General features: G+C 42.2%; 1 protein-coding gene across 1 annotated transcript in view; it reads right to left on the bottom strand.

The window, feature by feature from the left end:
* Nucleotides 1–15,295, bottom strand: part of LOC309889411 (netrin receptor DCC-like) — a gene marked incomplete at both ends in the record, with an annotated part of 358,394 nt that overhangs the window by 57,029 nt on the left and 286,070 nt on the right. The window contains 3 exons of the mRNA XM_082782226.1: nucleotides 8,196–8,390; nucleotides 12,370–12,480; nucleotides 14,764–14,905. Of these exons, the coding sequence (XP_082638352.1) occupies nucleotides 8,196–8,390; nucleotides 12,370–12,480; nucleotides 14,764–14,905 (448 nt within the window). The remainder of the gene's footprint in view (nucleotides 1–8,195; nucleotides 8,391–12,369; nucleotides 12,481–14,763; nucleotides 14,906–15,295) is intronic.

A 15,295-nucleotide genomic window follows, 5' to 3' on the forward strand; every position in this document is an offset into this window, starting at 1 on the left:
TCCGTAGCACAAATAATGAAGACCTGTTAATACTCTGACGTGGTTAAAATATCAATTCGAGTTAACCTGGAATTGTCCCCGAGGAGCAGAGTTCTGCCAGTCTGCTTCACAGAGATGAGGGATGAGGGACAGAGGGGGTCCTACGCATCTCCATTTCAAACAATTCTCAATAAATTAGTCCCCAAAGCCAACATGTACCTACCCCAAGCCCTGGTAGAGCTGTGGGAGCTCACCGTGCCCCGATGACCTGGGGAGCACCGACCTCCACAGCATCCCACCAGCCTTCTGCAGCCCCGCTATTTTGGGGGAGCCTGGGCATTTACAGATTGCTCGGGCTCATTCGGGAAACATTTAACTTCGAAAACACCAGGGAAAGTGTTTAATGGAGCAAGGAGAATTTATAATGAGAATCTGTTAAGTGCTTTTATTTGAATGCAGTTCAGGAGACGCGCCTCAAATCCATATTTACGGTTGTTTTTAAGAAGTCACCTAGTCATACATTATGCCCGCTTCCTGATTTCGCTTGTGAGCGCTGTCCTGTGTGCATTATAACAAAGTGTGCAGGGTTTTTTTCAAAGCAAAGGCTGTAATTTGAGCATGCTTAGAAATAGGTCTTGTCTCCTGTGGAGATATGAACCTTTACAACCCCCATGGTGCGTTGCAAGCTCAGTGCATTCAGTGTCGGTGCGGATGCTGAACAACAAAAAAAATCCCAATGCGTATCCCAGACATTTGTTATTGACGTTACAAATGCAGGCGGACTCGGGGAAAGTGAAGTAGTGTAGCAGAAAATGAAGTGTAAGACATATGGAGAAATGAATAAAAAATGAACGGCCGTGACTCCAGATGCCTTCTGACACCAGAAGAAATGCCATTAATGCACCAGTCGGGTTAACCAGAGGGTGGGCAAGATTTCTTCAGGCACCCAGACACAAAAAAATAACAATGAAAGTTGCACTGGGAGGAGAGGTTTGTTTCCCTTGCAACAAATGAGTCTTTAGTCCAAGCAAATGTGGATCTATGAATCTGGGTCACTTGGCTGGTTTCTTCTCCTTGGCATCCCCTGATGATACCAGTAATGCTCAAGAAGACAAGGTTCAGCGTTGTATCTGTCCTTGTTCGTGAAAACTGATATTGTAACAAAGATTTTGGTTTTTTATTTTCTTTTCTGTTGATAAATGAATATAAACAAAAATTTATTTTTGGCTATTTGTATAATTTCTATTCCAATTTGGCACGAAGAGTTGTTCTTAAGCTTTGCGTTCTTTACCAACCATAAGTAGAAATAGAGAGCTTATTCCAGCGTTATTATATACAGAATATTCCATCCCATCTATTGTTAATGGGCCCTAAACATTTTGTCAGGGAAGCCAGTTTAGCTATTTATTATAACTGGAGGATGACGGCGTAAATAAACCAAAATACCTTGAGGAAAGTCAGCCGAAGCAGAGGAGTGGATTCCTACATGGAGATATACGGCTGCAATTCACTTGTGCCCAGAGGATTAACTTGAGGATGCTCTTAAAATCTACACAATTTGTGATTTGGGGGAGTTATGTCAGATCTGCGTGTAATGTAAATAGAGCACGGATCTCAAAGCGACCCTTTTGCTCGCCAGTAATTTCTGGCGAAGCAAAACAAAGTCAGGGAGGAATGAGAGAAAATTGATGCATGAAGTATTTGGGCAAATGGCAGGATTCCTTAAATGACAGTCGGTTTTGAAAGGCAAGAAAGAAAATGAACAGTCCCCGGAGTCTCAAAGTGCCTTTCCTTGTTAGTGTTGTGTTTTAATGCAAGCTATGAGGGAAACCGTGAGACGCACAAAATTTAACAGATTTTTGTTTGATTTTCACCACTCCATTTTGTATTAAAAAATGCGAAGGGAAGAAAACAACCCCAAACTACATTAAAAAGCTTTTTTGTTCCCTTTCATGTCTTTGTTATAATCCGCAACTGTCATCTGCAAAGATTAAAGAAAATGAAGAACCTTCTTTCTTTCCCTTTCCAATAAACCCAATTGCTTTTTTTTTGTTGCCTTGCCTATGCATGAGGGTCAAATTTAATCTGATCTGCACTTAAAATGAAGGTGGATTTGACGGAATCCTTAGTATCCCTACCAATATGTTTGTTAAAATAGAAAATTTAGATCTAAGAGCTTTGTTTTCATTTCTTGTACTTTGTAATTTTTGGGTTGTGGGTTTTGGTTTTTTTTGTAGTTTAGATGAATGTGGCAGGCTGAAGGGATTGTGATGGTTTTATTCTCAGCACCTGATGTGAACTAGGTTTGGAGGACAAGGGCATATCAGCACGTCCACCCTTGTCCCTTCGTGCTGCCACCACCATGGGACATGGGGTGACGAGGACATCCCATCATCGGGGAGCTGCTGGGAGCCAGTGTGCCGGCACAGGCTGGGAAACGAGGCCTATGAGAGATAGGAAAGTGCACTATAAAACGACTTCTCTGCATGAGTTTTTATTAAGTTCATATTATTTATACGGCAGCTCTAATTCTCCAAACTACTAATTAAGCAGAAATTGCTCCCATCCATTAAATTTGCTCTTCGGAGCTTAAAAATTTCAGATGTGCGTAGCTCCGGGCTTTATGGGAGGAGAGGGAGGAACTTTTAAAAAGTCTTTGCTAGACGTGCTGTACATTCTGCACTTTGCTTTCATTGCTGGGCTGGGAGGATCAAAGGTTCAAGTTTAAAAGGGCCCTGAAAATAAGACTTCAAGATGTGCGCGCTCCAGCTTCCCAATCAAACTCTTTCAAGAGGGTGCATATGAATTCCTGCACGCTCGGGGAGATCAATGGCACTTTTTCTTAGGTCACAGAAAGGCAGCCGTGCTTAAAAACCCTTTATAAAATGATTCTCACATAGAGAAGTGGGGAAGGACGGGATGTGCTCTAAGGTGGAAAGTCTACGTTTCTGGAAAACTTGTGAATTTGCTCCTTTCTCATCATATTTTATCGGAATAGCTGTAAAACAGTCATTTTTATACACTTGTTCTTGGAAAGGTTTAGGGCATTTTACAGATGGACTAATGTTATGGATGCCATATGGATACCCTACTGTTAGTAGTAGGATGCTACTAACTAGAGGATAACTCTCCTGTTTCCATCCAAAGGTTTTTCAAAGCATTTTTACTCTTGGGACATCACCACGATGGCAGCACAAGCAGAGGCCACCCAGTGCAAGGAGGTCCAGGGGTGCTTACTTCTACCCATTATCGCTGTCATTTATTAAAATATTCCACAGTGAGTTATCAAAACATCCCAGAATGATATAATAACGTTGTCAGCCTATCGGAATATGCTATTCTAAAGTTACCGTGCTTTATTTTTTCAATATATTAATTAAAAATAGAGCTTTACGGCCTACTAAAAGGTTTATGTAAATTATTACAGCTGGTGTTTTGTTTCAGATACTCCGGGCTTTATGTTTGCAGAATCGGTAAATGGAAATCTCCTTGGCATGCCTCTTCCCTTTTCATTTAAGCATTTATTTCATGAGCAAGCTTTAATACAAAGCTCCATGGAGATGAGCCCTGCTGGTTCATTGCTACATGTACCATCTTCTGAGTTGGATCAGCACAGAAATCGTTACTTCTTCCGTGTAAAAGATCAGAATTGGCACCCGTGACTTCTTCAATATCGTTAAAACACAACCATTAATCAGCCAATAACCTTTCCATTTAAAATCGCAAGCAACAAATAAAAAAAAAAAAGTAATAAATAAATAAATGGATGAAGTGGTTCTCCAGAAATGCGTCTCCTCGTTAGAATTATTCATTTGAAAGTCAGTCGGGCACTGATTTTTCTGTCACAGAAAAGGTTGAATAAGAGCAGGGGACACTTGCTGCTGAAATTTATGAGACCGACATCAAATATCTTTCATACGCTGCAGAAAGAAAACACAACAAATCCTTCACTGACAAAGCTGAAGTCTCTGTGTATTCTTCGATTCTTCTGTGCCCGCGGTGAGTGTGTCTCCCAGGCAATATGACCACTCAGTCATGAGAAAATCACCCTATTTAATTCATTCCAGGGAGAAAGTGTAACCTCTACATACTCGTATTCAAGATGATCATCAGACAGAATAAAGTTCTCAATCACTATTATGAAAGGCTGAGCACTTTTCTTCATGTTTTTCAAGTGATTTATTCAGCAGCTCAAGTGTGCTACTCAGACAACTGCTCTAACAGCCCGGGTGCAGGCTGAGCCGGTTCTTAGAAAAGTTTTGCATGGTGGAAGTAATCAATTAAGTACCCCAAATATGATGCAAAGCTGCCACACGAAGTGTGCGTATCAGTATGATTATCAAGAGGGAAGGAATTAAGAAGCAGGCCACTCTGTAAGCGAGTAGGTCTCCATCCTTCCCTAACGAGGGATCTACTTAAGCAGGTCTCCCGTTGCATCCAAGCCCTGTACTTTCATGCAGAGATTTAAAATGAAAATTGAAATTTAGGATTATGGAGGTGCAGTGAAGTATCTAATAGGATTTCTAAAGGAACTGATATCTGTCTTCCATCCAACAGCTCTGAGCACTAGGCGTAACTAGTACTAAGCGTTCTTTGTCAATCATTAGCAGCAGATTGAAGGTGCAAATATATTTGGCATTTCATAATTAGCTCCAGGATGGATGCATAACCACGCACACCATGGCCAAGTTACAGTTATGGGCGTCTGCAGTTGTCAACAGGGAGAAGAAAGGATGAGAAGATGGAGCTCTTGGGTGGACTGAACCACCCCTGGTGTCGTCTTTTCATGCTTGCTGGACTAGAGAAGCAACGTGGATGATGTGGCTCACCTGAAGTGGAGTAAAATAAATACTCAGAGTGCAGGCCAGAGAGTTTGTCCTTAGTCCTCTTTGATCACAAAGGTCTCAGGAGTGAACGTGGAAGTGCCATGGCCACAAGGAAAGCCACCAGCTGACTGCAGAGAAGATGATAAGTCCTTGGCTTAAAGCATGGGCTACATTTTGTTTCTGATTCTGCCCCAACCTCTCTGTATGATACTAGGAAGTGATTTTGGATTGGAAATAACCGCAGAATTTAGCACAAGAATACATACTATAGCAAATTACTGTATTTCCAGAAATTTCTAGCAATTGTACTGCTAAAAGCAGGTGGCCAACAATGCCCCGCGGCTGCACAAACAAGTTAGGGAAGGGGGAACAAAACCCATACAAATATCAGCATTATATATTGAACGAGCAGGGATTGCTACAGCAACCATATCGCAAATCTAGGGCAGGAAGAGGCAGACAAAGAGGGATCACTAAGGCAGGAATTTCCAGGGCAACCACATTGCAAATGCTGGAAGGGGAATAGGGCCGACGAGGCAGTGCCACAGGGGCTGCTAACTTCAGCTTTCAACACCCGTGTACATCCTACTTGCCAATCTCTCAACTGCAAGATCTTCAGGAAGATATCCAGGTGGTGCTTTTGTGCAGTGCTGAACACTGAGGAAACCAAACAAAACCCCACACAAAGCCTGTTGCCAGGAAAAAGAGCGGGGATACGTGTACGAGCCCATATCGTGGTGCGAGGCATTTTGCATCCTTGCATGAGTTTTAACCAGGGAGTTCTTCCCCATCATTTCTCTCAGGTCTATGGGAGATGCTTATGGAAGGAAATTAATGCCTGACACGGACACGGGGTATTTGGTTTATGCATGTGTGTGTGAAAACGGTGACTGTGAATGCGAGTCGGCCAGGCTTTCTGAAAGGGAGCTGATGGCAGACAAACCTGATTGCTCCTTAATGCAGGTACCTGCCAGTCTAACATATGAATGATACATAGGTTTGCAGAGCGTTTCAAAATTGCATATCGAAATAAAATAAAAAGGACTGCAGTGAACTTTGGGAAGATGCAAAGGCCCATTTTTTTCAGCGATGTGCATCATTCGGCTGAAGTGGAGCATCCTCTCCCCCATCTCTGTCTAACAAGACCAAGGAGAGCCAAGAGGAAGCAAACACTAAAAGCCACGAGGATCAAAAGTCTTCAGTGGAGAGAGAAAAACGCAATGAAGTTCATCATTTATTTAGGTATCTAACTTTGTTGTTGCTTTTGCATATCACTTTTAAGATAACGCCTACCTCTCCTGCATAGGTGTCACAGCTGTAACTGGGGAGAGGAGCCAACAAAACCTCCAGGGAGTATTTTTCCTCCCCACCTGCCAGCAGAACATCTTAATTCATAACCTTATTGAAAACAGTATTTTTATTAGGAAAATAATCCCTTCTCATCATTTCATGTAATTTTTTGTAATGGTTTCTAATAAAGCCGGTGAATAATGCAGGAAGTGTTGGCAACTGCTCTGATTTTTTAAAAGCTTTCTCTGGGCCCTTGGTCACATCCCTCTGGGGTTCGTTTTCTGTGGATATTGAAATGATGGAATTTAATTAGTGCAATTATTCATGGAAATTGATTTTCAAAGTTGTACATGTGAACGCTCTGAGAAGTTGAATTTAAAATTTGCACATCGGGATTTGTGGCCAAAGTGCTCGCGTCCGCAGCCAGTCAGGGACCAGATGCCTGTGACTTGTCTGGACAATGGCAATCAAGTTCCACTGCTCACAGGCTGAATATTTAAATCAACCCCCAAAAAATCTACAGTGAAAAGATACTTGCCACTTGAATAACTTTCGTAAAACTTCAGGCTGCTGGAAGATTTTTGGCCAAAAAAGAAAAAAAAAAGGCAAAAACAACAGCAACGACAAAAAAATACCTCGATTTTGGTAACCAAATTATTTATAAGTAAATGTATGCTACACTCAGCACAGTTCCTTGACACCTGCTAGATCTCTGAGTGCAACTTCTCTAAGTGTATTACTGAAATATCCTCCCTGCCCTGCTGGGCTTTCTATGTACTTCTGCCTGCCAGTGCAGCCAAGAATATTGGAAAACTTTTAATCCACAGAAACAGTTTTAATAAGTGAAATATACCACGAGCTTTCCACAGTGCCGAGTACTGTTAGCCTAGTAGAAGGCTCTTGTATCTGCAAGTGCTTCTTAGCAGACCTTCCACTTGATGGCAGCGGCTATCAGAGGTCTAAGAAGTAAACAAATTCACAAATAGATTTGTATATAGAAAACCAAACTCCAAAGCTCCAAAGCTTCATAAAACCAGTGGCATTTCTCCAGCTGTTAATCAGGATACTTTCAGGGAGAGTTGACCATCAGGAGCTTCAGCAGGCTGGGCTCTGTTGGCATCTCCTCAACCTTTGCCAAAGCACATTGGTCTGGGTAGTTCTCTCCATATAATTTCTTTCTTTTTTTTTTCTGTAGATGAATATTTGGGGCAGTTTATGGCTCTCCGCAAATACATTAACCATAAAATACACCACTGAACATAGAGGAAGTGTTTCACGGGGGAACAATTAAAACATTTTATTCCAGTCTATTTCTCGAGTTCCCCCAAGGAAACAGCAGAAGCATTGGCTGATGCAGTTTCATGGTGCTATAAAGTACAAATAGCAAAGGGAAGTGACCCCAGATATCAAAGAGTTTCGGCCTTATAGAATTAAGATAAAAAAACATAGCTGTGCCCCCCTAATGCACCAAGTTAATGAATATTCCCATAATACCTGATCATCCCAGGATTACGGAGCAGAAAACTTACCGCTTCTCCCTGAAATAAAAATGCTAAAGAAGCAACAACAAGGAAACGATTAAACTTTCAGCCTTCCTTTAAACTTTGAACTGTTTTCCCAGTGCTAGGAGAACGGTCCATCACCAGTGGAAGGATCCAGGTCCCTGTGTATCACGGTCAGAATTTAGATGAGCTGTCACAGAGGCTGTGCCATGAATAATGAACAAGCCCCTCTCCTGCCACCGTTTTGACAGACACAAAATAGGAGTTTTCTGATTGCCATTCAACTCAAACATGGGGGACCAGCCTGGGGAGAAACATCTTCAGATCCAGCTCTCCGCGCGAGTGGGAGTCGGCATTAGGAGCACGAGACACGACCTACTTGAATAAAGTTAGCATTTGATCAAGGAAATTTGATATGTTTGAGAGTGTCCAGCGGTTTAAAGGCGAAACCAAACCCGAATTGCAGAGCACAGGCAGCCTAAGAAAACACCATATGGAGGAAGCACCAGTGACAGCCTGAAAATAAACTTACCAGCTAGCATAATCTCAGAGGAAGCTCTTTTTTTTTCTGCTACTACGAACGAAAACGATTACTTACCCAAATTTTCAATGGAATAGTAACGTTGTTTATTGTCCACCCGCACGGTCTCAGCGTATGGGCTGCCCACGCCGTAGCCGATGATGTACCCGCGGACGACAATGTTGGGGTTGAGCGGCGGAGTCCAGCTCATGACGATGCTCGTGGTCAAAGGTCTGACGTGGAGAGAGCTTGGCTGGTCAGGAACCTGAGATTCTGGGATTCAAACACAAAGAAATGAATTAACATTCTAAGGAAGTTTTACTATTCACGCGGGTTGAGTTTAAAACGTTAAAAAATGAATCAAAATGGTAATTGAAATGAAAACAACAGGCACACGCACACACACAAAACGACCAGATGCCTCGGTTACATGCAGAGCTTACATGCAACTTCATTTCTGAGCTACATCCCTCCCTTTCAAGAGCCCATTTTTAAGAGAATCTCCTAGAGCTTTCCACTTTTAATATAAATGTACATGTACAAGAGAGATTTGGAACTACGCACACAGGTTAAAAAAAAAGATGACCTGCACAAGAACTTCCTATAGGACAACTTTTATCTTCCCTGGTCTACTCGCAGGATCCTGACAGCTCATTGCACGAGTCCTCCTGTGCTCACTCATCATTTAACAAAAAGGTTGACTTTGTTAGCGACGTGCTAGGATATTCTGGCAATAATCTATCTCTTTGCCATGAAAACAAGCAGGGAATTTGAACTCCTGGACATGCCTCTCTTACTTTGAAGCCACTTTAAACAACACATCGACATTCCCGACATGAAATAATGGACTGAGATGTTTTATTTGCAGGTACGCTTGGGTAAAATTCATTACTTTAAGTAGCAATTAATCACTTGGAGCCTATTTGGCAGCCTGTTGCCTTCTCTGAGCCCGATTTTACTTTAAAGGTGAGGTAAATGCCTTTTGTTTGAGTTTACTCCCAGCTACCATATCACAAGTCTCCTCAGAGGAGCTGCACAGTAGCTTGTCTTTTTGAGAGCAGAAAAGAGACAAGTTACTATTTTCCCCCCAATAAAAAGGCTTGCAATATAATAGCAAAAAGCTCGTAGGCAACAAGGACGGGGTGAGGAAACAGCAAAAACCATCAAACGACGTAAACTCCAACAAAAGACACCTCCCGATTGTGAAGCATTCCCACTGTAAACCTTGGAAAAGGCAATAAAAAGGAAGAATTAACACTTTGCAATAACGTGTGTGCGTCCTTGGCGCTTTATGTGCCTTCAGATGACTGCTGATGAAGGCTTTAGGGGAGCCTGAAAACCTGGTGGATCTTCAGGAGGTCTCCTTTAGTACGTTACCAGTCTGAAACACCCAGCCCCTTTAGAAAGCCTTTGCCTTCAACTTCTTAACATTGCAAAGCACGGATCTTGGTTAAAGGTTGACGAAAAGCTCACTGCAACGTAGCTACTCACAAAAAGAAGAAACAGCCTGCGCCCAGAGTGTCCCTGTGAGCCGGGTAGAGATGCCATTTACCCCCCAAGTCCGTTCCCAAACTTTGTTTCAGCGCAGAACCAAAAGTTACTGAACAGAGCTGGTTGCAAAGCAAGCGACGGAAACGAGCCCCGAGGATAAAAATATTAATTTAAGGAATTAAAATTTTCTTGAAATGAAAAGTTAAGATAAAGTAGCAATACTGCAATTCCTTAAGCATCCTGAAAGTACGAATTCCCAGGCAACAAAGGACATCAGATTATTCAAAGGACCTACAAATGATATTTTTTCCATCGGACGCGGTGCAGAGATTTTCACCGCAGCACAGACACCACCACCTAACCACGGGGTTAAAACCACATCATTCAAACATTCCATGTTATTCGTTTCAAGCGATTCAAATACGCGATTTGTGCATTTCAGAGCAAAATCACGACCTCTGCTTTCCAAAAGCAAAAGGCCATTTCACTTCTCATCCCCTTCTTGGGACGTAAGCCTCTGAAATGAAGCTGGAGCGAACATTTTGGAACCATTTTTCAAATACTAAAGCTTCATAAACACACAGCTACTTTTTGAAAACGCTTTTTTTTTGCTTAATATTTCTGCATAAATCCTTTTAAATACACTTTAAATAATTTTATTTTAAACCTTTTCTGGAAAAGAGGCGATTTTCTCATTCTGAAACAGTTCCAAACTTTAGAACAACCCAAAGTTGATTCAGGAATTAACTTTTTTTTCCCCATAGTCAGGTCTTATGTTAGACATAACATGCAGGAAGCACCTTAATCCATCAGTTCATCAGGAACTGGACCACTCACTCTGCATGCTCTGCTGATCCAGTGTACCAGCACTCGGATACCCAGGATTAAAAATCCTATAGAAACACGTTTTATATTCCTGCTTTCTTTTTGAGGCTATTTCCTTGCAGTTCTAGGTCAATGCAGTTACTTTTGGTTCTTCTGGGCTTCAAGAAATACTTCTGAGAAGTGTTTTTCAGCTCCCATTCTCCTCCTTCAAGTGCCGAATCAGCTCTTCATCCTAAATCACAAAGGAGCTAAATTTTCTCAGACTTTCGTGGATGTGTATTTTACCGAGTCCGGGTAGTTTTCCCCCGTCCCGTTTCGTTCAGATGTTTCCCCAATCCCTTTTCAGTACAAATTGCAGCCTGAGAGCAGTCTGGCTTGTCATGCTCTTAAAGCACTAATTTAGAGCTGAAGCTAAACTATATCGCTTATCTAATATGTGTAACAGCTTCCATCTGTTCGGTGCAGTAATCAGAAACCAAGCATCATAAACCCATTTTCCTGGAGGATACCTTCACAAAGTTGATCAGAGATTCTCTTGCATCCTTGCTCCAGCTATTTAAATCCGACCCTTTGGGGAACGCATTGCTTTCAATTTCTATTTTTTTTTTTCTTTCTCCTATTTCTTTTTAAAGTACGAAATGCGAGGCTGAAAATAAATATTTAAAACCATCCCAGCTGTCAGCAAAGGCACGCGAGCTTTCTAGGGAACCTTGAAGAAGCGGCGATGTTTGGATTTCTAATCACTTGAACAAAACACACTAATTAAAACGAATATCCATCGGGAGCTGGCGCCGTTCGCCAGGATGCTGCTCGTCTTCGTGCTGCTGACGCCAAGCAGGCTTCCAGAGAAAGCAGGAGAAGCTTGCAGGAGCCACAGCAGCTGAGAAGGACTTGCAGACAGCAAGCTGGGCTCCAGCACTTCCCCTCTTAGCTGCCACTTGCAGGACTCTGCGTAACTCCTGCAAAAAGTGGATTTATCCCCAAGGTTTAGCACTTTTTTGCATTTGGACACGGGGAAAGGACACGAAGCAGGAATCCTTCGAGTTGATTTTGAGATTGTAAGGAAACCCATCGAGTCAAAAGAAAGCTGATATCGAGCGCAACGGTGCATTTAAACTAATTATTTATTTATTCTTTCATCCTGCTTGCCTTTGATCCTTTCGAGGCGACTTATTTTGTTTTAAAAATCATAGCAATTTGCACCAGTTTCATTTTCTCTTCATCTCCTTTCTACTGCATCTCTGCTTCTTGCGGATTGTAGTTTTGCCATGATTTCCATCTGTCAGCTTCTTTGTTCCATTTTGTTTTGCACTTTGCTTAATTTTTCAGGTAAGACTTTCTCATTACTCTCCTTTTATTCCTCCACTTCTTCAAATATCCCCATCATTTTTATCTACCCCTTTCATTTCTGTGTTTTCCTTCCCTTTTGTGTCAGCATCTGCGCTGATTTACAAAGCCCACGGTTTTCAGGTATCTGCATCTCATCAGCTTTCACTAATTATTCAGCTTCGCTGCCAGCCTGCGTTTCTAAAATCTGCAGATAAAGGCTAAGAAAGAGTATTCGACATATCTCAATATTTGCTTGGAGAATTATTAGGATTGCTGCCATCGTTTTCGTCGGTCCTTTGATTACGTTTATGGTTTACGAAGTTCCAGATCCACTTCACAGCGTTATTTTAAGTGGCCACGATGCTCGGGAGCTACATTCTGGCACAGAATTGCGATCCCAAAGGCTGCTGACTCCTTGGTCGTGGTGGTAACAGAGAAACACAGCACAAGACATGAGAGATCCGAGAGCAGAAGAAAACATTTATGGGCGGATGTTTCCAGGTGAGACCCTGGAATGCCACCCCAACCTCGTGCTAGAAGACAAGGGCTGTGAAACCCCTCATCTGGAAAGCTTTTGGAGACAAGAGCTTTTAAGAGATGCATTTACCATCGAGATCATTCTCGGGTGTTTCTGCCGTGTACCAGTCCGAGGGCGGCCCGGTCCCGTTCACTGTCATGGCAGCAACCTGGAAACTGTACTGGCTTCCTTTCTCCAGTCCTGGCAAACAAACAAACAAACAAAACAAATGAAATCGTAAGGAAAGAAGATGAAAACCAAACCATTTGTGACTTTACCCAACGCAGGGACAGCCTGGTTGGGGATGGCACTGCAAGGCGCTGGGGAAAAAAAAGGGATTTTGACCAAAAGGAGAGGTTTTAAAAAATAAATGCGAGCTGCACTGGCCCGTGACTAGGCAGGGCTCTAATTCCCATCCATTGAGCTCATGGGTACCAAATGAACAAAGTCCAATTAGTGGGAAACTGAAGAATTGTTTTACACAGCGAAGCCACTAATTGCACATTTCACAAAAACAGCTCTCCCTGCTTCCCAAACGCACAAAACTCCAGCTAACTCTCTCCTTACGCATAAAATATGCAGGCTAGGAGCTAGGTTAGCAACCGAACAGCGTTTTGCTTGCTGGTGCTCCTGATTAACTTCAGAGCATGCAGTCCAGGAAAAAAAAAACACAATACAACCCTAAATCTTTCCAATATTATGAAATAAGGATGAATTCCCAAACAGATGTTTTCCTTTGTGGTTAAAGCCATCAGAAAACAATCGCTGGAGCACGGCTCGATGCGCCACAGGACCTCCAAGGCCCTACGGTGGGGATATACGTTTACCTTTCTGCCTTGCCTATACTGACCACAGAAGTGCACAGGAAAAAAAAAAGAAACATCCCATTTAATTGCAGACGTTCTCCAGAGAAGAACGCTTGTAATTAAAACGAGCGCTTTAACATTTAGCTGACGTGACTCTGAAATTGCTAGCAGCTATTTGAGAGGCTGCATTGTGACTCGAAACTCCTGTGCTGTTGCAGATGTTCTTATTATCCCGCAAAGCACCTGCCTACCAAGCAGGATGGCAGCGAAGATCTAAAGCGTGGCCGTGTTAATATTTAAAAGGCCCATTTAGAAGAGGCACGCGGCTCTGGCAATCACACTATATGCATGCAGAAGGTAATAATGAGGCTGGGATGTATTTCTGAACTGCCTTCCCAAGCCCAAATTGCCACGTTTTGGGAAGCAAAGCACTTTGTTTTCCACTGCATAGAGGTGAGTGGTGGATGGGGTAGGTGGGAGGGCTGGGGGCTGTGGTCCCACGGGACTCTGCAGCTCTCCAGATCCAAAATAATTCACGTGAAAGAGCTCAAGGTGTGGGGATCTACCACAACAGAGATTAATGTGCTGTGCTCCCAGCCCAGCAGACAACGGCCGTGACCTCCCGCTGCCTTTCCACCTCGCCAGCCCTGGGGATGGGGAACGTCAGAGGTCTGTGCCTTTGCTCTGGGACTTGGACTTTATTTCTGCTTTATTAGCCAGGAAATTTTTCCTTTCCAGCTTGGCTAAAGACCTCGGTATGCAATCTCTCCCCAGAAACTACGAGTTTCTCGTTCAGCTGTTAGTCACCAGCCTCCACAAATCATCCCGCAGGCACCGGGGCCAGCAGCGTAGGTAAGACAACCACGTTGAGGGTTCAATATTTAATGTCTCCCTCATTCAAAATAAATAAATAAAAAGTTCGGCTTTTGCTTTTTATTTGATCTTGAAAGGAAATCCTGCTTTTCCTTCCAAAATGGTAAGCGAACATTTCCATTCTGAAGTATGCGATCCAGAAATAATTCTCATTCTCACCGATTGCACTTTATATGTGAAAGTAAACATAAAACAGGTGATTTGAGGTGAAGGCACGGTTATAAAGATGCCACGGACTTTGGCAAAGTTTAATTTTTCTCCCTTGCTGCTTTTTACGTCTGGGCATAATGCAAGAACGCAAGTGAAATTCATTTTCAGCTCCTGGAATTCACTGTTACCCCTACAGCACTCACCTGGCTACTTCCATTCATTGCAATTACAGTTTTGTTATGATCCACCGTTGCACTTTTTATTCTGTGAGGAGGCATTTGCCCTCTAAAATCTTCAAATAGAAACCGAGGAAATCGATATTTTTGCACCCGTAGGAAAATTGGGGATGTTTACGGAGTGGTGTAAAAAAAATATCTGAGGCTGAAGCTATTGGACACGAGGAATTTGGCCTCAAATTCACTGATGATAATGATAAAATCCAGGCGACAAATATATGAAAAAAAAAGTAAAAATAAGGAAAAAATTGGGTTAAAAAAAAAAAAAACAACCATAATATAAAGACTGTCTTTGTACAACACAATAAATGCTACCTGCCAGCAAAGAAATCAATGTTCCCTTGAAGTGAAAGTATATTTTATTCCCAAAGCATTTAATTCATCAAAACCTTGCAAGGTTGTACCATGTGAACACTGACCTGTGAACAAGTACCAGAGGTTGTTTGGCTCCAGTGTTTCAATCTCACCCCTGCGGGTAGTCTTTCTGTGTCGGATTTTATAGCCCGTAATAAATCCATTTTGAGTGCCTGGTGGTGGAGGCAACCAGCTAACTTTGATACTCTGTAAAAAAGAAGAGATATTACTGCTGAATTTTATTTTATTTTTTTTTTTTCTTCAAGGAAATGACAAAAGTAAAGCAGAATGAAGTAAGGAAAAAGAAATGAAAATGGCTTTTTTTTTTTTTTTTAAACCGACTTTCATTCAAGTTTTTATTTTTGAGGAGACAAAATCAAATCGGAAAAGATTCAAGTGATGGCATGAAGAAAACTATGCACTTGCCCGCAGTGGATGGCTATAGAGATAATGGATTTATATGCTACATTTTCTTCTTTTTTGGGAAATTTTCATTTCAACAGGCCACTAGAATACCCATGGTACTATAAAGGTTGAGCAGACACTGCGACTCGTTTCACTTTCCAGCCCAAAGTGCCAAAATCTCATCTTTTTGCC

Source organism: Aythya marila (assembly GCF_965140915.1).
Source record: "Aythya marila genome assembly, chromosome: W".
In the NCBI taxonomy this organism is placed as follows: Eukaryota; Metazoa; Chordata; class Aves; order Anseriformes; family Anatidae; genus Aythya; species Aythya marila.